The following is a 26,266-nucleotide window of genomic DNA, read 5'->3' on the forward strand; positions in this document are numbered from 1 at the left end:
CTTCTGCAAGAACATCCGCCCAGCAACTGCTCATCTAACCTTGGATGGGAATCACCTTTGCGTTGTCGGTCTTTGTAGCCAAGGATAATTATTTCAAAACAGTTATGTTATCCTTTTCATTTTCTCTTTAAAAAATATTTGACTTCCTTTACCTCCCTGAATATGCACATAGTTTACTAGGCATGCATATTCCTATTGCAATGCTCTATTCCCTAATAGATATCTTTTCCTTTTAGAGAGCCTCTTTCTGTTATTTAGGATGACACGATATTTTTTTTTTTTTTTGAGTTGAAGTCTCGTTCTGTCACCCAGGGTGGAGTGCAACGGCACGATCTCGGCTCACTGCAACCTCTGCCTCCTGGGTTCAAGCGATTCTCCTGCCTTGGCCTCCCAAATAGCTAGGACTATAGGCACGTCCCACCACACCCAGCAAATTTTTGTATTTTTAGTAGAGACAGGGTTTCACCATGTTGACCAGGCTGGTCTTGAACTCCTGACCTCGTGATCCACCCACCTCAACCTCCCAAAGTGCTGGGATTACAGGTGTGAGCCACCATGCCCAGCTGACACATTTTAAAGCTTACTTCAAATGACAGAAGTCTGGCAATTTGATGTGGGAGGGATACAACATTAGTAAAAAGAAAATCAGATAGTCAACAAATTGTCAATTAGAAACAAAAAGTTTTGAGTGTCTAAAATATACCAGGCATTTTCTGCATGTTGTTGCAGTATGATATGAGAGGAAGATAATATAATGATGGGTAAGTGAGTTCCTCAGACTGACATTTGTCTATTGGAGAAAATACAAGACAATTTGATTCACTTCAAAGGTCTGCAATTTGAGTTAGATAAGAAATTTTAAGAGGCAGTTCTTTTTGCGACAGCAGGAAAAGTGTGCTTACCTCTTCCTTTGAATTACCAGTGATTCATTGCATGTCTGTAAGTGCTGTGATCAAAGGTCAAGGTACAAGTCTTCCTTATATGTGTGAGGTTTTTTTCCACCTTTGAACTTCTTAAAAGGCTTTTATTACAGAGTGCCCCAAAGATCAATGGGTCTTGTTTTATCACTTTACATTCTAATAATGCACCAAAGTTGGCTATTTGCTAGGGTTTTTTCAAAAGGTTTTGCTGAAAGAAGAATAAAATAAGTTTGAGAGGAATTTGTATGTGCTATTTTCCCTTCATTTTCCATGGACAAATCCCAGCAAATACAATTATAGAAAACCCTGTCTTGTCTTTTCAGATTGAGACTGGTGTATAATTCTTGGAAGTCAACCGAGTTGACAGACAGCTTCAATTCAGAAATTGGACAATAGCATCTAAATGGGGGTTCTGTGCAGAAAATTTTCTTTATACATTTTTTTGGTCAGTCTTAAAAGGTATTAAGTAATATCTATAGACTTTGCATGTCCCCTTCTGTTTACCTATGTGTGTTTCTCTCCGTCCTGGTATTTTTAACTGGCTCCTTTCATCCCCATGAGCTGGCTCCTCAGCCTCTGATTTCAGAGCCACACAAGTTTCACGAACTTCACCAGTTATTTTCCAAAACAAAAAAGTGTATTTTATTGAAAAAATGACAACCTGTTGTTAGCTAATTCCATTAAAGATAGGAAAACCATATATTTATTTAAACTTCATTGACAATTTTCCTCTACTTCGATATGCTCTTTAGTGCTAAATCCTACTTTGACAAAAATGAACTCATTTTCTTCCACCTCACAACCTGGTAATTTTTTGTGACTTGCCCAGTACTATCAACAACAATGCCATCTCCCCAGGATTTAAGACTTAAAAGCATGAGCTGACTTTTGGCCCCTATTTCTTTTCTGCTTTTCTCAGATACCAGAAGAAGTAAATTAAGCCACCAAAACATATTTTCTCCATGCATTTCCTATCTGTTGATCCCATTTAGAAAAGCCTGCTCCTAAGTTTTCCTAACCAAGACCTTACATTCACACTACTCTAGTTCTTATCTCCATTCTCTCTTCCTCACTTCATGTCTTTTAGGGATGACCTTTCCAGCTAAATAAGTTATCAGGGCATCCAATTCACTTTTTCTTTGTTTAATATCAAGATTCTCCCCAGCTCAAGAGTTCTGTTTCTTATTTTCTATTGCAACACTCTTCCAACCGGCTTTTCTGCTTCTAGTCTTGAACTCTTCCAGTCTAGTCTCCACATGCACCCAGAATGATCCTTACGAGGCCTAAATTTATTCATAGTACTCCACTGCTGGAGGCTTGGGTCTGGTTTCCCACTCATTTCAGGATACATTTCAGATTTTTCTGCATGGCATTCAGGGCTCACCATGATCTGAGTTCCGCTTCCTTTCAAGTTCCATCTAAACTTCCATTTCCTCCTCTCCTGCCCCACTTTGCACAAAACACTCCAGACATAATGAGCTACTTACTGAATGCCCAGGCAGCTTCATACTTTTTCTTTTTTAAACTGGTCAGTCTACCTAGAATGCCAACCCCGATTCTTTTTCCTGGCAAATGTAAATTCATCTTTCAAGGCATTGTTCAAATTTCATTGCTTCTTTGAGATCTTTCCTAACCCGTCTCCCTCCTTGGAGACCAGCCTTCTCTCAGAGAACCTCTAAGACCTTATTGCTCTCAATGATGCCTTAAAAGTCTATCAATGCAGTAGAAATTCCCTCTATCTCTGTGTACTTTCTCTTCAATCTGTCTTGTTAGAGAGGTTGAAAAACTAGAAACTACATTTAGATGTTTTAGCAACCAAGGATCTGGTTGTGAAAAAGGGTTCTACCAAGTAGACTATGTTCTAGAAATCAGAAGTCAGATGCTTTTCTTCCTCTCTTTCTCTCTCTGTGTCTCTCTCTCTCTTTCTCAATACGTTGCTGCTAGCATGCAGAACATGGGATGTGAGTGTGTAGAGGCAATGGCCAGGCTCAGCATTCTACCATCTGGAAGCCATCCCCATAGGTAACTGGAGACAACAAAGCTGTGGCATCAGCAGATGCTGCCCTGTGCGCTGCAGCTTTATGACGTTTGCCTGAATTCAATTGTCCAATGTTGAGCCCCTGATTTTGGCCCTTCTATTCCTCCTAGAAGTTTTATAAATATCCGTTTCCCTGTATTATATTTCGTTGTGCTTGAAGTACCTGAAATGGTTTCTGTTTCCTAGATTGAAACCTGATACATTTGCCTCTTTAAACTATAACTTTTTTGAATGCAAGAATAGGTGTTTTTCTTTTTTACTTTCTTGGGATGACCACAGAGCTGGGTTTCACCAAATAAATGGTTGATGCACTAGATGAGCCAGTAATGACCCAAATGATGTGTAACAGTAAACATAAACCTGTTTACTGACATGCAAACCCCTGACACACAAACCCCTCTTTCAGTGCTCTCCTTCTTTACCTGGCCAACCTTGTCCATTCCTGTGCTTCAGTCTAGTGATTCTAGTTATTATATTCCATACACGTATGTCGTGCCCCTTCCTCTGTCTTTTTGTTCCAATGGCTGCTCCCGTCTGCAGTGAGTTCCTTCCTTTCTGCCAATACATTTACTACTTCTGTCAAGAAAAAACATAAATGCCACTCTTTATAATAAATATTCTTTTGCTGATGCCCAACGATGAAAAGAATGTTTACTTCTGGTGCTTTCTGGCATTATGCTTTGCTACTCCATACCAGTTAAAATAATTTTGGCTCCACGTAAAAGAAAAGCCAACTCTAATTACTTAAACAAATAAGGATTAAATTTCAATTGTGTTTCGTAACAAAAAATCTGGAGGTGAGAGATCGCTGAGTTTTGGGTTAGTAATTCAAGAACGTTTGTAGCGGCTTCAAGTAATTTTCTTGACTTTTTCCTCATGGATGCAAATGACACCCAAAGATCCAGGTATTGTTCTTGTATTCAAGGCAGACACATAGGAGGAGGGAGGCAGAGCCAGGCCTGCCTGTGCCTTTTAATAGGAAAGCAAAAGCCTTTCTAGAAACCACTTAGCATACTTTTACATCTATTTTATTTCTGAAGACTGGGTCAGATAGTCATTTCTCACTACAGAAGAGTACAGGAAAGCAAGCTTTCAGCTGTGAGATGGAAATAAGACAGTTGGAAATGGCTATTGGGTTACCTAAACCAAAGTGACTACCCTATTTTCTCAGTCTTCTACTACCATCACTATTATTTGGGCAAATTCAAGGCCTCATATTTTTCTACAATCTTCAGACATGCTTACCACTGTGCTGCAAACCTAGGCATAACGATTTCCAGTAATATAAATAACTTAGATTAATGCAATGAAAACTCTAGCCATTGTCTAACATGGAGTAGACTGAGAGACAAAAACACACTAATCAGATTGTCTCACATGAATGCAGTAAAATAAGAAAGAAGGGTGTCTTAGTTCACTTTATGTTGCTGATAACAGAATACCTAAAACTGAGTAATTTGTAAAGAAAAGGAATTTATTTCCTATAGAGGCTCACAAGTTCAAAGTCAAGGGGACATATATTGTAGGGGCCTTCTTACTGGTGGAAACTCTCTGCAGAGTCCCCAGGTGGCCCAGGACATCACATAATGAGAGGGCTGAGTGTGCTAGTTCAGGTCCCCCTTCCTCTTCTCATAAAGCCACCAGTCCCACTCACGTGATAACCCATTAATCTATGAATGAATTAATCCATTCATGAGGGCAGAGCTCTCATGACCCAGTCACCTCTTAAAGGTCCTACCTCTCAAAACTGCTATACTGGGGATTAAATTTTGACATGAATTTTGGAGGGGACAAATATTCAAGCCATAGCAAAGAGTGTGACTTGTTTTCAGATGTATTTTCCTATTGCCAATTGAGGGTCCTTGGCCTCTTTTAATATCATCAATTTAATAGCATTTCTTTTTGTGTTTATTATAGTATGCCAATGTCACTTCTAAATTCTAGTTCTTAAGAAACGGCCAACCATTGTGGATGGTCGGTAGGTTCAAACATCAGTTTTTTATGCTTATAAAATCTGTCTTGAGTTCAACATGTTTGTGAAGAGCAATGAAATGCTGGTTCACATAACAGCTGTTTAAATGAGAAGGAAAGTATAGTTTGAAAGATTTGAGCCATTATTTGTGACTACAGTATGAATTTTACAAACCTGAAATGCTAAGTTAGGAAGAGTTGAAGAGTCTTTTCTCCCAAACAGGCTTTCCTTAAAATCAGTACTAACCATAAGACGATCAAATGGCATTCTCATTTTAAATTTCCCCTTCCTGCCATTCCCCCAGTATTTTTTTACCATGAAATAATGTTAAAATGAATCTTGAGGCAGGGTTGAGGGATATGGCTGAAATAAGCAATCACAGAAGTACTCCTTGTGGAGAAATGAGGTTTGCCTTTATGATGGCAGAGTGGCTAAACAGTATTGAAATGGGGAGGTGGGGAAAGGCTTTTGGTGGATTCTGTGCAGTGACTTTCAGGCCTCTTTTTAAGCACAATCTAATGGATTATCTCTGTCCCTGTCATCCAGGCTAACCAGTACTGTCTGGTGCTTTGGGGCTGGCCACTTACCGTAGGAAGTCTCTGCTCAGATTATTAGAAGGAGTGCTTCTGCAATAATCACACCCTTCCCTCTGATAAAAATTAGATATTACAGCCTTTACTAATTATAGACTGGTGGCTCTGGTGCCCTTCCGATGGTAAATTGCTTTGAGATAGCAGCTGGAAATTGGGTAGTAAAATAAATCCAGAAGAGGCTTGTCAAGCTTTTCTTGTCCATAAAATAAAAATAAAGTATCATATTTGTGAGGTTCCATAGAAGGAAAAATTGGAAAGATAGCTCAAGTTGCTTAGTAAAGAGAATTTTGCTGTCAAAACATCGCCACATCAGCCACTGTTAAAACAAAAATGCAATCAGGAAAATTACTTTAAATGTTTATGTTTACTTCCAGTTTTGAAATTAGAACATCATGTTCCTTTGGGTTGCCATTCAAATCTCTCTTCCTCTCCTGATTCCCATAAATGTAGTAGTTGATAAACTCCTCTCTTTGGAAGTAGAATGACTACTCCAAAACTAATTTTTGTTTTTTCTTTTCTGAGAGCTTCACTGCCTGTATGATGCCTGGAAATTACAAACACATCTAGTTCAAGTCCTTTATTTAAAAGATGTTTGTTTCTGACTTTACGACTATCATGTAAACTCTTTGTTGAGTATTATTGAACTACCTTTGTTTCCAAGTCAAAAAACATTGAATCAGTTGGGTTTTGGTGACTTAAGAACTCAGTGCTTTGTGAGTAGAGAAACACCATTTATTTACGCAGCTGTTCTACACATCTGTGCAATCCTTCCTCATATTTATCTACCCACACCAATCCCGCACCCCTACCTTCTACCTGCCTAGTTCTACCTTTTGGAGCAATACAGAATATCTAGGCACTGAGCCAGGCCAGCAAGTGTAATAGCTGCATGTCAGTTGACAGGTAAGAAAGGTTAGTGATCCATTAAGGTGGGGACCGCTATTCTCAGCTAGGGACAAGTCTCCATATTAAAGTCCAAATTCTGTTCTGATTGTCTTTAGTCTTCCTTTTGTATTCTCTCCGGCTTGTCACTTCTGTTTTTCATTTTTTCCTCCAAATAGAAAAAAACATGATCAACCCAAGAAACACAGGAAAGTAAGCGCTAGGATTACAGGACAGAGCACCCTTACCTCTGGTTCTATGTAACACAATGGACAAGCAAGAGAACTGCCCACTTACCTTCCCCGCACCGTCCTGCTTTGCCGCCCACGTTGTGTGAGTGTGTAATCATTTCGAATCAAATTCTATTCCCAGTTTTGGGCTCCATTTTGCCCCTGGGAAGTGACTGAGAGGAGCAGGGTGGGGAAAAACCGTCTGAGAAGGTTACATAAACCTAATTCCGGGAGAACCTAGCTCAGATGCATCATTCTCAAATTGTGGCTCCAAGATCAGGCAACAACCAACCTCGCGAGACAACTGGGTCGACGGTGCAGGGGGAGCTTCGCGGTCCGGCCGCAAGGGGGAGCACGTGTTTGCTGAGCCCGGCCTCTGCGCGTGGGCGTGGACGTGGGTGTGGGGGGCGGGTGCAGGCGAACGGCTGCCGGTCAGTTGTCCTTGTCCCGTTGAGTTGCGCGGGTCGCGTTCGAGGGCATGGACGACAGGTACGCTGCGCTTCGGCGGGCCCAGCTGCATCTGGATTTCATCCACGCCAACTCGTGAGTGCCGAGGTGGGGTCGGGGTCGGGGAGGGTCACTGCGCCATGAAGAAAGGTTTTGCCGGTTCCGTGAGGAAATACTCAACAAGTGAACTTGATTTATGGATTTATTTATTTATTTGAGCTGTATAGGCTTTTTTAAAACCATGAAAGCGTGATAAAGATATATTCTGGGCCAGGCTGAACCCTTTTGGTACTCTTCAATGAACACCAAGTGGTTGGAAGGCCCCCTATGTATCATTTAACACAACTGTTTAATTGTTGGTCGGCAGAACCGTGATTCTACCAATCCTACCTAACCTTAGTCTGCCTAACGCACTGACAATTTAAACATTAAAGTTGCCCTTCAAACAGAGTAATTTGCATATATTGATTTCGAACTCTGTGGCCTCCTGAGTCTTTTCAAAAATGTAACCTCTCTAAGGATAGGAATCTCACCTTTTAGTTATTTGGTCATTTCTTCTTCTCTGCCGTGCCTGTCTGCCTTTTAGAGCTTCTCAGGTGTCATTTCAAATACTCAGATTGCAGAGGAGAATGACAGAGGTGTTTTTTCTCATCTGCCATTTCCCATACAGCAAATTATAGCAGTTAGTGCTGTTTAATTCACAGTGGTACGTCGGGGTTTTTCTTTTTCTTTCTTTCTTTTTCTTTTGTTTGGCATCTTTTGGTTATTTGGATTTACTAAATATATGGACTGATATCAGGGATGTACCAAATTTGAAACCACAAAAGTGGAGGTATAAAGAAAGCCAGGGAAGGCCAGCCTTGCTGTGTGGGACGAACTGTGTAATTTTAACATAACAGAGTTAAACAGGCAATATTCAGCAGATACTCAGTTTTTATGTCTCTACAGAGAATGATGTCAAGCTGGAAAGGGTGGAACAAAAAGTTAAAAGGTAGCTGAGGTGGAAGACAAATGAAGAAATAATAGTTTTGAGTGAATTTAAGAAAAATGCTCAGTGCGGTGCTGGAAGGACTGTGAATTTTATCTCAGAAAAATTCCTCAGCCTCAGTTTTATATGGATTTTGTGGCTACTGCTTCACAACCTCCATTCCCCCAAACCACCCTGTGGTAGCCACTTCCCCAGTCCCATTTTCAACTAGTGGTGTAGTAACTTAACAAGTGACAGCGACATGGAGTAACAACAAAATTAGATACAAATCGAAGACTTCTCAGCTCCTCCAGGTAGTTTGGTTGGTTGGATTTGGAGACAGGGTCTTGCTCTGTGGCCCAGGCCGGGATGCAGTGATATGATCATAGTTCTCTGTAGCCTCGAACACCAGGACTCAAGTGATCCTCCAGCCTCAGCCTTCCAAGTAGCTGGGACTGCAGGCATACACCACTATGCCCCACTAATTCTTTTTTTAAATTTTTAGTAGATAATGGGGTCTGGCTATGTTGCCCAGGCTGGCCTTGAACTCCTGAGCTCAAGTGATCCTCCCACTTAGGCCTCCCAGAGTGCTGGGATTCCAGGTATGAGCCACTGAGCTCAGCCTAGGTAGATTGTTGTTTGAGACTTCCTTCTGCAAAAGGAGTGATTTTTAAATTTCTCCCTTTACCTCTATGTCCAATCCATCAAGTGCATGCTTTCTCTAAATATGTTTCAAATCATCCATTTCTCTCTGTCTCCACTGCCATTGACTTTAGTCCAAACCACCACCATCCCTTGTCCAGACTACTCCAGACAACCTCTTAACTGGGTTCTTTGCTTTCCATTCTGGCTGCTCGATGGTCCTTTTCCTGGAAAGCTGCCAGAGTGAGCTTTTTAAAATGTAAACCAAATTATGCCCCTCTTCTTAAAACACTACAGTGGTTTCCAGTTGTATGTCAGCCAAGTACAAGTTCTTCTCTGTGGGCTAGGAAGCCCTGCATGACCCAGTCATGCTCTCATCTCAAGCTGTTCTCCCCATTTTACCATAAGCAGAGCTCACTGCTCGTCTTAGCTCTTCTTCTGCTTCGAGGGTGTTTGCATCTGTTGCTCTTGCTAGAAGGTTTCTACCGTACTCTGCAAGGGAGTGAATTCTCTCATCCTTCAGGACTCAGTTTAAATACCTTTTATCAAGAGGTGCTTTCCCTACCACCATGCCCCTCCTCACCAGTTACTCTTACCCATCACTACTATGAAGGTAGCACCCAGTCAAAATCTGTAATATCATCTTCGTAAGTTTGTTTACTTGTGTGTTTTCCGTGTACCCCACCAGCTTGAGCTCCAAGACATCCAAGACCCTACCTGTACGCATGGGCAATGGTAGGCAGTCAGCGACAATCTCTCAAATGAGCTAGTGCAGAAACTCATATGATGTTTTGGTCAGAATTACTGCAGTTGCTATTTTAAAGGATTGTTTATGTATTGAATTTTTGTATATTGAATCATGTACTTTAAATTTCCTAGAAGGGCTTGTGATTTAAAGTCCTGATTTTGTAAAGCATATCATACTTCTCTTTTACACTATTTTACGTTTTTATAATGGCTTTCTTTTGGGTGAAGGACATCTTTTTGTAACAATAACATTTTAGTACTTTTTTTTGTTAATTACAAAATTTAAAGCTTACTGGACTCAAGAGACTTTTAATCAGCCTCTGTGTTTCAAACTCCAAAATATGGGGATATATTGTGTGTGTGTGTGTGTGTGTGTGTGTGTGTTTTAAAAATACATTTTAAGCTAAAGTGTTGTCCTGTGTCCTGAGGTGTTTGGAGACTCCGAGACATTGCAGATGATGCTTTCTCTTGTATACAAGAGCAGATGTATTTTTGATAAATGAGGCTCTCTTGCTTCTGTTACCTGTTTACTAAATATAGAAAGAAAATTGCATACTGAATATTCCCTTAATGCTGTGATAAGATTGCTGATTGAAATATCCGCATCAGGAAATTAGAAGCAAGCTTGGGAGCCTTAAGCTAGTGTGATTCCACCCTCAGATAACTATGAACCTCCAAAATGTTGTAAATACTGAAGGCTGTCTGGAGCATTCTGTTACCGAGGACTTGGCATTGGAGGGTACAGGAGAGAGTGACCTGAGGCCATTTTTGAGGTTATTTAAGGAGCAGGCTTCGGCAGAAAGATTCCCCAGAAAAATACAGATTGGTGAGGCACGCAAGGGCTTCCTGCCAGTTCCTTTGCCTGCAGATGGAGCCTTATGGCCTTTTAGTAGGCAAGGATTTTGATCAGTATTCTTCAGAAATATTTTGTCTTTAAATAATACAATTTTAATGAAAAATCTTCTGGGGGAAAAAAACTCACTTGAAAAAACATGCTTATAAAGTAATATTAAAAGGTCAAAGTTTATGTCAGTGATAGATACTGAGGCCCTTAAGTTTTTATTTTATTAGAAGTGGACAGGATATTTTGGCAAAAGTGTTTTTAACCCTGGCTTCATAACGGAGGGTATCTAGTTCCAAATCTTGACCGTGCTGAGAGAGTTGTTTCTAGAGTAACTTCTTAATTCATTAGATGTCTGGAACTGGAGAACGTTTGTCTACAAGTATCTTAAAGCTTTTACATTGATTACACACCTGGTTTAACTTTTTGTTTTCTCTTTATTTCTTCATCAGCACCACTCACAGTTTCCTTTTTGGAGCACTGGCTGAATTGCTGGACAATGCAAGGTAGGGTTCATCTGTGAACAACACTTATTGAGGGAATTTCATGACCAAACTCTTGTCTAGTTACATGGAAAGATAAAAAGATCATGTCATGTTTTCCCATCTAGAATGTTTTGTGACTTGATTTCCTACAAAATCAAGGTATTCTAGGGAAAAGGTTAGTTGAGAGAAAGAATTATTCACCTTTATTTAATTTTTATTTGTGATCAAACTTGAAGTCTGTTTTTATGTCAATAACCATTTAATAGTACATATTCATTTAGATATTTTTGAATTATATGTCAGTGTATACTTGTCTTGAGAATTTACACATAGATTTGGGCATTTGTTGAAGTCTGCATTGAAGCAAATTGTATAGTTAAGAAAATAGCTAACTTGTTGATCTCTTGCTATGTATCAGACATACATAAACCTTTATATATGAGCATTATGTCATGCATCCTTACATCTACACTCTGAGATGGGAATTAATATCCTAGTTCTACATATGTGGAAATTGATGCATAGAGAGATTAGATGATTTATTCAAAGTCATATAATTCATATTTGGCAGAGCTGGCATTCAAATGTTGGCTGTCTGGCTGCAGAACCTCACTACCACATTTTACTGTCTCCAATAAAGGTATTAATGATTAAGGAACCCGTTAGACAACTTAAGTTCTACTCAGTAGTGTATTTGTGGGAGCTTGTGAGGGGATAATTTTTGTTGTTGTTGTTGTTAAATTGAATAAAGCATTTGACATGTTTTATATTGGTATTCCCTATAACAGAAGATTTTTCCTTAGAAAGCAAAGTCCATCCAGGAGGTAATATGCAGTTGTTAGATCAAGGTTCTCAGTAGGAGCCTAAATTCCCTGCCATTGGTTAATAACAATATTTTGGCTTTTTTGTATTTGTTCCCCGTTTTTTGCCTTAGATGGGAGATGACCCTTCTGAGAGTGTGACCACAAAGTGTAGTCAATTAACCAGCCATCCAGAAATTCCTGCGCTGCACTAAGTGGAAAGTCGTCATCTCCTCCTTTTAGGAAACTCTGTCTGTTGAGCTAATGGAATCATAAAAAGGGAGGGAAGCGGAGAAAAAGAATAAAGTCTGTTGTTCAGAACCATGAGCTCAGCTTGGAAAGAGCTAATAAGGATGAAGCCAAGATAGATGAACACTTCTGGTTAGTTTCCCTAAAGGAGCTTAGGGTTGCTACTGTTTCTTCTGCTCAAAGCTTGGAAGCAAGGCTCTTCCTTTGTCATCGGTCCTGCCTCCTACTGAATGGCCCACTTTCAGCAACTTGACATCAGAAAGTCTGAAAGAACACATTTGTCGATTTTTCCAACTGTCTTTTCTCCTTTGAAGTTGTTTATTTCAGTCATTCAACAAAGGAGAACAAGTAAAATCAGAATGTAGAAGAAGTAGAACAATGGAAACGGTTTATGTAGTAGAGGGTGATTGGGAACCATCAACCGATTCTTAGAGCAGCATTTGTAAGCTGGCAGCCCCTTGACCAGGTCCAGCCTGTCTTATGTGTGTTTGGCTCATAGTGAAAGTTTGCACAGTGTTTATAAAGAAAAGGAAGGGAGAAAAAAGGAATTATTTATAAGGTTTAAGATATTGGAGATACCAAATAAAAACTTTGGGCCCTCCGCCTTCCTTGAAAGATTAGGAGGGGTAGCAATCTCAAGGCCACATTCCTCCACGGGATCAGGGGCTGGAGGTGAGTAGTAGGTGCTCTCATGGGACCAGCCTGTGCCTTCAGCTTTGCCTACAGTTTTCCCCCGTGGACAACCTCAACCCTTCAGCCCCTCTTTCTTCATAGACATTTGAGTTTTCCACCACTGCTTAGATGCTAGTGGAAATGCTGCATAAAAAAACGTCTCTTTGAAAACTTCCATTTCAGTACCTTGGCATTTATTAAGCATTTATTGTGTACATGGTACTTTTGTGTAATGCATGATTATATAATGGAGATATTGATACCTATGTGTTACGGAACTATGGTAAGGATTGGAAGAGAATTTTCAAAAATACGTCATTCAGTGCTTACTTGATACATGGGAGGTGCTCAAGAAATGGCAGTGGTGACTCCAGAGTGTCTATATAGGGAGGACTGAGAAGCAGCAATTGGCTAGAGGAAGGAGCTATATGGGACTAACTTCTAGGCCTGTGGAGCGCGTACAGTGTACCTACTCAGATTTGTTTGGGGTAGTTTTGGGTTTAGAACTGATGGAACTTTTGAGAGACGCTCAGGTTTCCCCACCAGAGTTACGTAGTTGCTGTTGTTGCACTGAGCTTCCTTTTAGACTCCTCCCTGCCTTAACTTACCTTCTTACTCATCAGCTAAGTCTTCCTTGCCTATGCCTTCTTCCTTTCTGTCACATCCCCGATATTGAAACCAGAGTCTTCTGGCCCTTTCTCCTTTCGTATTAAAAATTTTACTTTTAAAAATAATTGTAAAAAAATACAAAAATAATATCTGTGAATTTTAGAAAATGGAGTTTTTTTTTTTTTTTTTTAAACAATCTTCATCAGTACTCTCATCACCTAGAAGAGGGGTCAGCATCCTTTTCTGTAAAAGACCAGATGGTCAATATTTTCACCTCTGTGGGATATGGGGTCTCCTTTGAAACTACTCAACTTGGCCCACCGTTGTAGTGCTAAGGCAACCTTAGATACTATGTAACGAATGGGCATGATTGTGTTCCAATAACACTTTATTTACAAGCAGTTGTTGGGCCATTTTGGTCCGTGGCTGTAGTTTTCCAATCTCTAACATAGAGAAAACTCCTATTAGCATTTTGATTTCTGTCCTTCCATGTATGTTCTTTAAATGTCTTCTTATAATACACTATCGCCTAGTAATTTGATTTTTCTTTTTTTTGGAACGAAAATATGAAAAACATTCCATGACTTCTGGATTATTTGCCAGCCAGCTTTTTTTGTTGTTTTTTGAAAAAAATTGTATCCATTTTGTTAGTTTTTTTGTGTAATTCCCACCAAATTCCATCTCTTCTTTCACATTTCTGAATTGCAGTCTTTTTCATATTCTCAAATTATGACTAATCATAGGTCTTATGATATAATAGCACAGTGAAACATTTTAGAAATTGATTTTGAAGCAGTTTAAGTGGATTTTTGTATTGTTTGATATCTGACAATAGGTTATACCTTATGTAAGCAATTCATTTCATATTGAAGCAATAAAATTTTTATATTGTTTCCAGGGATGCAGGGGCTGAAAGGCTTGATGTCTTTTCAGGTGAGCAGATTTGCTTTTTTCTTTTATATTCTTCTGATGGAAAGCCTGTAGTTATTTGCTTGTATTTTATTTCATGAAATAAAACCACATTCTATAGCATTTTAATGTAATCTAAGTGCTTTGTGGGTACAGTGACCCTGTGGGGAGCCAGGGTGAGGAAAGTATGCTCTGAGAATCAAATTGTGTGCTAAAGGACCCATTTACAAAAGTAGGTCTTCCAGAGTTTTGTGAATGTATCAGAGTGATTTGGAACACTCAATTTGCCTGCCATGAGAAACAGTTTTATTTTTAAAAAGCATACTAAGTTAATGGTTATTCATAATTAAGCATACATCATTCCCAACTTATTAGTTTTAAAGTGTGTACGTGAATGTGTGGTATGAGGGCTAGAAAATCTGTTTTCTTTGCTGACTTTATTCGTAGTCATCAAGTATTTTTGCACTCATCAGTTATCTCATTAGACTATGATGCTAATGAAGTTAGGTTCTGTGATCCAGCTTTGTAGTTAACACTACCTAGAGAAATGCCCAGGTAGTCACGCTGCATCCCTACCACTTTTCTGTCAGCTGTTCTGCAATATTGGCTACTGGTCACGGGTGAGAGGATATGCTCCCTGATCTAAATCCATATCTCTCTTTAAAAAGCACCTCAGTTAACTGAGTGTTCTGAGCCAGAGGAGTGCTTATGCTGCCTGAGGACGATAGACGTGGACCTCTTGAGATAACTGAGGAAACAATAAATGACCCTCTTCATCTCCTTCTCCTCTCCAGGTCCTAAAAACTTGAGAAATAAAAAAAGAGTCAGCCTTTATTACTGATAAATGTTAGGCTGGAGTATGTAGCTTAATGTGAGAGAGCAAATGGACTTGCAGATCAGACCCCGGGATGACGCAGACTCACCCGCCCGGTGGAGTTGGGCTTCCTCTGAAACTTGTCTGCCCTGGGACAAGGGGTCAGGACTCATGCTGTCTGCAGGCAGCTTTCTCCCAGGAGGAAAATGCAGGTTGGGAACTGAGCCTCCCAGTTTATTCTTCCCTAAGTGACCAGTAGGTGAGTGAGCTCACCTCCACAGGGAAAAAGTGAGTGAAGGCACAGAATAGGGCCTTTCTAGTGAGAAAAAGTCATCTTCCCTTCCATATCCAATTATATAGAGTAAACTAGGATGAACACTCTTGCCTAGGAGAGACTCAAAGTATGGTGGGAACACACAGAAAGAAGAAGTTATGCCTCTTATTAAGGGGCTAGAGCTTGAAATATGGATGTGATTTTTGTCAGATACTCCAGGAAGAAAAGAATATTCCTATCTAGATAATAATTATGAGAAAACAAATGGATGTAGGCTAGTTCACAGATTCATTAATTTTTTCAGTAATAATTTATTGTCTACTATTCTAGGTGCTGGGGATAGTGCACTGAGCAAAATGTTGAGGTCTGTGTTCCCCTGGAACATATATCCTAATGGGGAGAGATAGACAGCACAGAAATGAACAAATAGGTAAGGTACCAGGCAATGATAAGTGCTAAAAGGGAAAAACATAAAGCAGGATAAGAAAACAGAGAGCCATTGAAGGGGTATACAGTTTTCCACGGGGTGGTCTAAGAAGGTTTCTTTAAATAGCTAACGGTACCAGCAAAGACCTGAATGATGTGAGGGAGGGAGCCACACACATAACCTGGTGAAGAAGCACTCAGGGAATAATGCTGAGGCTCGGTTGACTCGCACTAAGTGTCAGAACCAAATGAATGAGCATCTTCAATACCATACTAAGGTTTTTTCTGCAGTCAGTGGACCACTGAAGAACTTTGAGCAGTGTCAGTTTTCTAAGTAGACATGTGCTTTTTTCTTTTTCCAGAGAAGAATACTCATTCCAGAAATACCTTACAAGAGAGTCTGAAGAAGTATGAAAGTAAGGATAGCAGGGAGATATGGCTATGGGAATTACCTAGGCAAGATTTCATGAGAATTATGATAGGGCAGTAGTACTAGCAATGGAGGAGGAGAAACAGATGTAAGCTGCATTTCCTTCAGAGCACGCACACAATTGATGGAGGGTTGAGAAGACTTATCCATAGTCACAAAACACAACAAATGTAATCAGAATCCATGCATTATATTCTTTGGAGTTTGTGACTGGAGACCAGCAGGGAATGAGAGCGTTTATTTCACCCCACTTTCTCTAAGTACTCAGCATCATCATAAACAAACAAAATAAGATCTTGACCAAGTTGAGATTAAAGTGGAACTTCTTTTTTCTTTTCTTTTTTTTTTTTTTTTGAGATGGAGTCTCACTCTGTTGCCCAGACTGGGGCACACTTTAAAACTGATAAAGAACCCTATCCAAGACCAGTTACATTAGATGGTGCAGTGGCACCATCTTGGCTCGGCTCATTGCAACCTCCGCTTCCCAGGTTCAAGCAATTCTCCTGCCTTAGCCTTTCGAGTAGCTGGGATTACAGGCCCACACCCAGCCAATTTGTGTATTTTTAGTAGAGATGGGGTTTCATCATGTTGGCCAGGCTGGTCTCAAACTCGTGAGCCACCACGCCTGGCTGGCACTTACTTCTTTTTTGTGTTTATGTATATTTGGCAAAAAACTGAACTTACAGTTCAGTTTGGCTTAAAATTACCTATTCGTGTTTTTATTGGTTTACCTATTCATTTTTTATTGAGGCAAGCCATCATATGGCTATCAACGTAGCAAACTGATCTTCTTAAAAAAAATGGATAAAAAAGGCGGGGACAATGCTTATGCATCAATACATAGAATTATTCTGGGGATACAAAGTTAATCTAAGATTGGACTAGTTTTCAAATTATCTACTGTAGTCTTGAATTCTTGTCAATCTTAAATTTCTGTCAAGTAATTAATTTGAAGGCTATACAATTCAAATGAAATATGTTTCACTGTGGTGTTTTATACGTTTGTGTGTATTAGTTCCAGTAAACATGGATATGCATTCGCTACTTTTTCTTAGTGCTTACTAAATGCCAGGCACTGGGCTAGGTGCTGGGTTTACACTCTTAAGGAACTGGCATTTTAGTGTGGAGCCCATGAAAAATGCAGTATGTAGCTGTACTTTGGTGGGTAGAGGGCCCATAGCTTTCCTCATATCTCCGAGGGTACTGTGTTCCAAAAAAGTGTAGGAACCATTGGTCCAAAAGACAAATAGATATATGAACAGGTATTTTAATATACTACAAAGGTGGGAAAACAGAGATAAAGGGGACATTAATTATGGGCACTAATGACATGGAAGGATTAGGAAAGGCTTCCTAAAAGAAGTCTGATATGAACTAATTGAAAGGGAAAATAGGCATTCACCTGGCGAGTGAAGCATGGAAAGGGTGGAAGGGCATTATGTGCAGCAACTGGAATATGGAGACAATGTAGAAAAAAATGTTTGAGATGTTAAAGATTTGTTCAAGGAGAGTGTTTGTGCGGGAGTGGAAGGTGGCAGTATGGGCAGGTGAAGGGAAGACAAGAAATGAGCTTGGAGAGTTATCCAGAGGGCCAGGTCATGGAGGACAAACAAGATTTATTAGGTGGTTGGATTTTATCCTGAGAGCAGTGGGAAGCCGTGGAGAGGTTTTAAGCAGGAGAGCAGTGAAATACACAACTGATGGAAGACTGGCTGCACCCTGTGTCTGCAGGGAGAGCAAGAAGGTAGGCAGCTGTTGTGATCCAGAAAAGAGATGGTGGTTTCCTGAAACCAGACAGTATACTGGGGATAGAGAAAGTGGTCAAATGGGAGTCATTAAGGCAGTGAAATCGAGAGGACCAGGTAGTTGCCCATGTGTGGGGTGAGGAGATGGAGAACATGAAGATGATCCTGAGGTTTTGATTTGGACAACTGAAGCTTAGGGGCAGGGTGATGCCATTTATCGAACAGGAAACAAGAAGGAGGAGAAAGTCTAACATGGGAAGAGGTGTTTGTTTTGTTTTGGACATATGTAATTAACAGGTGATAAAATATACCTGAAATTCACAGTTTTAAGGAATTGAAATAAACAAGGCCAGGTTTCAGAGTGGATAATGGGGAGTATTAAATTTTGAGGCTATACTTGTTTGTCTCCAATTCTTAATATGGATTTACAAAAAAGGGAGGTACTGTAATGTATGTCTGCTAGGAATCTTTGGTCTTTCCCAGCCATTTACTGAAGGAATACCCTTCTTTCTGCAAGCTCCTTTCAGGAGAAATATTTACAAAGAAGTGCAAATCAACTGTGGCGGCTGTGCAGAGCTGCCTGAGGCTGAACCTGGTTTCCAGTCAGGTGGTTCCCAATCCTGGATGAACATTACAATAACTGAGGGAGATTTTACAAGAAAATACCAATTTCTGAACCCTATCCAAGACCAGTTACATTAGAATATCTCTAGTTGATTTCAATGTGCAACCAAGATTGAGAGCTACTGCCTTATGCAGATAACTCAACAGAGTTGGATTCCCGTCATTGAACAGTGAGGAAATATCAACCTCAGAGGGAGGACTAAACAGAACAAATACCTTAAAGGGGAAGAGGAGGAATGTCCTAACACGGAAGTTGAGGTAAGCAGACCAGAGGACTAGGTAGAGAGAAGAAACTGGGAAAATGAAATGGTAGGCCAGATCCTAAACGTTTACAGACAAAGAAGTAAATTAGAGAGAGAAGGGGGAATTAGAAGTGGGCACATCACTGTGAAATTATAAACCCAGAAAGATTAAGTATGTTTTATAAGTACGTATTCATGGCCTTTCTTGAAACTTACTTACTTTTTAAAATATTAATTCTAGGTGGCCTTTTTTTTTGAGACAGGGTCTCTCTCTGTTGCCCAGGCTGGAGTGCAGTGGCGTGATCAAAGCTCACTGCAAACTTAAAGTATAGGCTCAAGTGATCCTCCTGTTCCAGCCTCCCAAGTAGCCAAGGCTACAGGCATGTGCCACCATGCCTGGCTATTTTTTTTTGAGATGGAGTCTCGCTCTGTCACCCAGGCTGGAGTACAGTGGTGCAATCTTGGCTCCCTGCAACCTCCGCCTCCTGGATTCAAGTGATTCTCCTGCCTCAGCCTCCAGAGTAGCTGGGACTACAGGCACGCGCCACCATACCCAGCTAATTTTTGTATTTTTAGTAGAAACGGGGTTTCACCATGTTGGCCAGGATGGTCTCAATCTCTTGACCTTGTGATCCACCCACCTCGGCCTCCCAAAGTGCTGGGATTACAGGCATGAGCCGCTGTGCCCAGCCTTTTTTTTTTTTTTTTATGTTTAATTTTTAGTGGCCATAAGGTCTCACTATGTTGGCCAGGCTGGTCTTGAACTCCTGGGCCATCCTCCGTCCTTGGCCTCCCAAAGTGCTGGGATTATAGGCTTGAGCTGCCACATCCAGTCTCTAAGTGACTTTTGAACAGAGAAGTTGACTTAATAAATGTGCTGGAAATAAATCTATGGGGATAGAAAGCATATCAGTGATTGCTTGAGGGAAAGGTGAAGGTGAATGGGACATGAAAGGGTCCTAAGGGAGGGTTTACAAAGGGTCAGAAGGAAACATTTGAGGTGTGGATATGTTCACTGCTGTGATTGTGGTTATGATTTCACACACGTGTATGTTAAAATTTGTCAAACTGTGCACTTTAAACGTGCAGTTTATTACGCATAAATTATTCCTTTATAATACTGTCATTTAAGAAAGAGAAATGTACTAGAACTCATATGTCCAACTACTGAAATTATTTTCAGGGCCAGTTTACAAACTGGGCAGTAAAATTAGTCTCAATAGTTTTAGTCGCACCTTTAACTTTATTTATTTATTTTAGAGTCAAAGTCTTAATACCTTAGGCAGGCTGGTTTTGAGCCCCCGGCCTCAAGTGATCCTCTTGCCTTGGCCTCCCAAAGTTCTGGGATTACAGGCATGAGTCGCCACACCCAGCCTGCCTCCAACATTTTTGTAAACCAAAGATTATATTATGTAATTTAATGCTATCTTTAAATCATCAAAATTGATTTCAAATAACAGCCATTTTCAAAGATTAAATGCGTCTTCAAGAGGTAAGTATTTGTTCCCATGAAGAAACACTCATAAATGGCTCTTATGGGAATTAACTACTTAGAAGGGAGCCTGATGGATTTAATAAGAATGGCCTAGATTTATTTTATAATTGTGCCTTGGTGGAAGGGCACAAAGGTTGGTCAGTCGGAGCGAAGGATCCTGTGGTCACTTCACCATCTACCTTTTTCCCTCCCCACAGAGAGGAAATGCCTGACATTTAAAGGACTAGTCCAGTTCCAGAGCAGAACATGTCCTGCTGTATACATAATTTTTTCACATGTAGATGTTTTATGTTAATTTAAAGCCTTTATGTTAAAGCATGATTGTTTTTTCCCCTGCAGTTTCTTGTGAAGCTGTAGCCAGGACTCCACTCTGGGCTCCATCTTTGTGCCATAACCTCTGTCACTCTGTGGCTGCATTGGAGGAAGACGAGTAATTATTCTAGCAGCATGACTTTCTGACTAACAAATTAGCCCGATATTTATTAGTAATAACTGCTTTTTTCTTACAGTGGATAATGAAAACCTGCAGGGGGGCTTCATGTTGTGTTTCCTGGATGATGGATGTGGCATGAGCCCTGGTAAGTTAATTATCTAGATACCTAACTGGCTGTTAAAGGAAACAGTCTGAAAACCTACAAAATACATAAAAATAAATTGAGCTAGTATGCAAAAACAGGTATGGAGCTATTAAGAGAAATAAGCCCCAGACTTTTTGTTGAACTTTTTAAGTATCCCGGCTGGCAGAGTAAATCTATTGTAACCATCTAAACCAAGACAAAAAGTAAATGTGTGTAAATATTGTCAGAAAAATGAAAGGCAAATGTTACTGATTGTAGGAAATAAGCATCTGGGAATGAATGGAAAACAAATAGTCACTGAGTGGACTGGAGATTGTTTTTAGCTCACCCTTTAGGTATTGCTTGGGAGAGCCCCAGGCCATTTCCTGTGCCTTTAGGCTATTTTTAATTTTGCTTACCCTTGAGGTAGAGGTTACCTCTCCTTGCTTTTAGCCTTGTTTTTTCCTCCACATTTTGGAAAATTTAGTTGCTTCAAATGAATGTTCCCATCATAAGGAATACATCTACAATATATTTCATGACTTATCTTTGTGTGTTCAAGGTTAGCACAAAGCTAGCACATTATGGGCACAAAGTGTCTGTGTGCTGTGAAATTGAAATGTGATTCCATCTGAGGGCGTTGGGCTGTTTTAGATAATTGTTTTCCTGAAATCTTTAAACACGGTGTGTTCCACAAACTAGGGTTTTTGACCACTAGATTTTAAAAATGGTGAGAGAGTTCAAGTAATATGGAACTGCCGTGGTCTGTTCCACAACCGAGGAAAGGATGCGTCAATATGCTTAGATATTGATTTTCTGTTAGAAGCTGAGAATATGAGAATGGCAAATATGTGATTTCGGCTCTGAAGTTTCCCCTTGGTCTGAATAGTTGAAGAGTATTTATTAGCAAGTTTAGAAAGACTATTTCACCCAGTTTTGTTTTGACTTCAGATAATTTTGATTTTTCCGGGTCATTTTGATTAAAAGTATTCTTGGTCTTTTAGTGTTTAACTAAAGGAGAAGGAAGAGTTTGTAACAACAACAACAACAACATCAACAACAACAAAAACCCATGCTGAAAAAAGTGATTTTTCACTTCTAGCCTGAATGTTAAGTTCCTGCTTTTGAATTCCTAAAATAAATGGCAGAATATATGTGATATATTCTAAGGGGATTTCTTATGAAAAGAAGCAACTCTTTTTATATGGGTCATGAAAAAAATGTTAGAAACACAGACAAATGATGAATATTTAGACCTTCAGAAGGAACTCACACTTTAGTTACATAGTAGCATCAAGTAGTAATAAAGGAGAAGGAAGATGACTAAAAGTAGAATCTATCCCTTGTTCAAAAGGAGCTACATCAATCTGGACCCGTAGAAAATGACTACAGTACTTTTTGGGGTTTTTTTTTTTTTTTTTGAGACGGAGTCTCGCTCTGTGGCCCAGGCTGAAGCGCAGTGGCGTGATCTCCGCTCAGTGCAAGCTCCGCCACCTCCTGGGTTAACGCCATTCTTCTGCCTCAGCCTCCCTAGAAGCTGGGACTACAGGCGCCCGCCACCACGCCCGGCTACTTTTTTTGTATTTTCAGTAGAGACGGGGTTTCACCGTGTTCGCCAGGATGGTCTCGATTTCCTGACCTTGTGATCCACCCGCCTTGGCCTCCCAAAGTTCTGGGATTACAGGTGTGAGCCACCGCGCCCAGCCTCTGGGTTTTTAAAAAATTCTCTAGTCTTGCCCCTCTACAGTCCATTCCCCACACAGCATCCTGAGTGATTTTCTTTCTTTTAATGTACATTTTATCATATTATTTTCCTGTTGAAAACCCTCAGCGGTTTTCTATTACTTAATACAATTTGTACTCTCAGCATCTCTTCCAAGGGCCTTACATTATTTGGCTCTATGCATCTCTTTGGCCTTTTCTTGTTCTTCCCACTTCCTCACTTAGAACATTCCACCTGCACATGGCTGGCCCCTCATCATTTGAATCCATCTCATGTTAACCATCTGGTGGTGGGCTTCCCTGATCATTTTGTTTGCAGGCCACATTCCTGTTAATTCTCTATCCCTTTACCCTGGTTTTGTTTTCTTCACTTAATACTCTCAGTCAGAAATGATCTTGTTTATTAGTTTACTTTCAATCTGTTTCTCCTACCACAACATATATGTTGTCCAAGGCAGGAGCCATGCCTGGCCTGTTCAGTGGTTTATTCCCATGCTCAGAACCTGTTAACCATGCATGTGAGTACATGTAGTGTGTAATGAACACATGGGATTTGGTTCAGAGCTATACTATGTCTGTATCAAGACCTACAACTTTGGGTTATAATCGTAGCTGTACCGTCTATCAACTCTGTGACCTTGGGCAGGTTTTTTAAACTCCTTAGACTTACATTTGCTCATCTGTGACATGCAGGTCATAATAATAATACCTTTCTTGTTTTGTTATGAATTTAAATAAACTTTGCATGTAAGTTTACAACGTAGTACCTAGCACATACTAAACAATCAATAAGAACTAGCTAATATTGTCATTATGGATATCCTCACCTAAAGCCGAACCCCTCATAGGAACACATCATAGAAGGTCCAGTTAGTTTCAGAGAAGCAGAGTGTTTGGTGGCTTCTACACACCTCATACCATGTGCCTCTGAACTACAGCATGTCTGTACCCAGACTGACACAGGGTCCTCAGGACAACTCTTCAGCATGTATTCAGGTAGGCCAACAAGAAGAACATTCTTGGTCCTGGAGGTTGCTATTTATATATTCTGAAGTCCAAAGGATTACTGTGTAGAATTTCAGAACACGTGGAGAGGTCAGGAGAATGACTTGGAACGTCTGAAATGATTCGCCTTCTTTCCCGGGTGGTATCAGACCAGAGGCCATCCTGCCCCTCTTAGTCTCACATGGGCCTGGTTAAGGGTTAAATTTGTGGGGAAATTACTAGTGGTACAAATAATTGCAACACTTATAATTTGGTAACACCCACCAAGTGCCAAGTTTTGTGTTCAGGATTTCACAAATACATCATCTCATTTAATTTGTTTCATTTATCTTCATCAGCAACACTGTGATGGAAGTATTTAAGTAGTTCCCTCTTCCAGAACATGGAAATTAAGGCTCAGATTTTAAAACTCTAGCTAAGGCCACATGGTTAGGTCTGTCCCATCTCTTTCAGTATACAGTTGTTTCTCGGTATCTGTAGGATATTGATTCCAGGACCTTTCTAGGATACCAAAAGCTGTGGAAAGAAAATGGCACGGTATTTCCATATAACCTATATACATCCTCCTATATACTTTAAATCTTCTCCAGGTTCCTTATAATACCCAGTGCAGTGTAAATGCTATTAAATAATTGTTAAACTTTATTGTTTAGAGAATAATGACCAAAAAAAAAAAAAAAAAGTCTGTATATGGTCAGTCCAGATACAACTTATTTTTTTCTGAATATTTTCAGTCCGAGATTAGTTGCGTCTGTGAATGTGGAGCCCATGGTACCTTGGGCTGACTGTAATACCATTAGGACCCTTGTCAGAGACAATGGATCCTGATGAAAATCCTTGTCTCTGGAGCTAGGGATTTGCCCTGATGTTCTGAGGAATGTGAGATCCTGACAACTGGGCCTCAGGCCAGTGTCAAAGAGTCTTTCTAACCACCTTAAAAGTCACTGTCAATTACAGAGGAAGCTTCAGACATCATTTACTTTGGACGATCCAAAAAACGGCTGTCAACCTTGAAGTTCATAGGGCAATACGGCAATGGTCTTAAAAGGTGAGAATCTTTTTTTCCCTTAAGACATATATTATTGATACTGGGAACACTGTTTATAAAGCAGTTTACACAGAATGATGCAGGCATGTAAAGCTTTAAAAAGAATATAAACTTGAGGCAGGGGACCTACTTTGTGTTATAATCTCCATATACAAAACTGGCTTTTTTTTTTTTGAGGCAGATTCTCACTCTGTCACCTAGGCTGGAGTGCAGTAGCATGATCTTGGCTCACTGCAACCTCCACCTCCCTGGTTCAAGCGATTCTCCTGCCTCAGCCTACTGAGCAGCTAGGACTCAGGCGTGAGCCACCATGCCCAGCTTATTTTTGTATTTTTGTAGAGACAGGATTTCACCATGTTGGCCAGGCTGGTCTCGAACTCCTGACCTCAAGTAATCAGCCCGTCTCAGCCTCCCAAAATGCTGGGATTACAGGCATGAGTCACCATGCCCAGCCCATAACTGACTTTTATCTTTATAGCATTTTAAGTTAATTCTCCCAAATAATAAGATAAATCCTCTGTCAGAGATCCCTGAAGCTACTAACCCTGGACTTTAGGGCTTTGTTGCATCTCTATGTTCTGTTGTTTCTCAAAGCATATTTTAATCTAGGTGCTGTGTCTGCAGCTCATTTTTTTAGTGTGCTGCATTGAAAGGTGAGGACATGAGGCTCACTTGTACGACTCCTGCCTGAGACAGATGATTGTTCTTTGGAGCCCTGAATGGACCCTTTCCCCAGCAGCCAAATCACAAGCAAAAGTGTGGAGCTGGCTTAGTTCAAATTCTTCTGCTTTACTTTGAAAAAAAAAAAAAATTGTATCCTCTTGATGACGGGTCAACAGAACAGTGTTGGAAAGAACATCCTATTACAGTACAGTGGTAACAGCCTGCCTGTTTCCTTTTTAGTATATGAGATGTAAAACATGATGTTCTTCATTTTTAATATAGCGGGTCCATGAGAATTGGAAAAGACTTTATTCTTTTTACGAAGAAGGAAGAAACGATGACCTGTGTGTTTTTTTCTCAGACGTTCTGTGAAGAAGAAAGTCTTAGTGAGGTAAGAGTTGAGGTTTTCCTTCTGTTCCCATAGCAATGATGATGCTTTCATTTACTCTCTCAGGAGGTGAAGTCTTGTCGTGGGTTCTTTCTGATATAATTTAGGAACTTAGGAATATGTTTGGGAAATGGAGAGAAGGTATCAAGACATTCTGGGAACATCAAAGGCCTGTCCTCTTGACCCTTTCCTGAGAACTTCATTTTCATTATCCATGTGCTCAAATCTCCCAAAAGAAGAGGCTCCCTTAGACATGATGAGCTTTTTAGAAGAAACCTGAAAAATCTTTCCACCATATATGCCATAAATGGATTATCATTTTAAAAATAAATAAAATATTGGAGTCAAAGACTTGGAATACAAAATATAAAGAAATTGAATGCAAAATAGACTTAAAACTGTAACTCTGGTGACCATAATTTCAACTCCATTTGCTGATCTAGAGGCATTTGCTGCCTCTGGATCCATTTGCTGAACCAGTGCCTGAGTTTTACTAGTATGACTATCAGTTTTAATTCAATACAACAAATACATGTTGAGTAACTACTGTCTGCCTGGTACTGGATAGACTCTATGAAGGTAGAAAAGAAGCAGAGGATCATATGGCCATCTAAGAGTCTTCAGCGTTATCACAAAATAAGGTAGACACATATGAATTGGATAAAAAAGTGAGGGAATTTAAAAAGAATGCTCCTCGGCCGGGCGCGGTGGCTCAAGCCTGTAATCCCAGCACTTTGGGAGGCCGAGACGGGCGGATCACAAGGTCAGGAGATCGAGACCATCCTGGCTAACATGGTGAAACCCCGTCTCTACTAAAAAATACAAAAAAA

General features: G+C 40.1%; 1 protein-coding gene across 1 annotated transcript in view; it reads left to right on the forward strand.

The window, feature by feature from the left end:
- The first annotated feature begins 10,104 nt into the window (after nt 1-10,104).
- The window catches only part of LOC113225243 (MORC family CW-type zinc finger protein 1-like), a 172,227-nt gene continuing 156,065 nt past the window's right edge, over nt 10,105-26,266 (forward strand). The window contains exons 1-6 of the mRNA XM_026456778.1: nt 10,105-10,331; nt 10,732-10,785; nt 13,993-14,027; nt 20,563-20,631; nt 24,295-24,385; nt 25,331-25,439. Of these exons, the coding sequence (XP_026312563.1) occupies nt 10,105-10,331; nt 10,732-10,785; nt 13,993-14,027; nt 20,563-20,631; nt 24,295-24,385; nt 25,331-25,439 (585 nt within the window). The remainder of the gene's footprint in view (nt 10,332-10,731; nt 10,786-13,992; nt 14,028-20,562; nt 20,632-24,294; nt 24,386-25,330; nt 25,440-26,266) is intronic.

This window comes from Piliocolobus tephrosceles, unplaced genomic scaffold, assembly GCF_002776525.5.
Source record: "Piliocolobus tephrosceles isolate RC106 unplaced genomic scaffold, ASM277652v3 unscaffolded_19, whole genome shotgun sequence".
Taxonomy (NCBI): Eukaryota; Metazoa; Chordata; class Mammalia; order Primates; family Cercopithecidae; genus Piliocolobus; species Piliocolobus tephrosceles.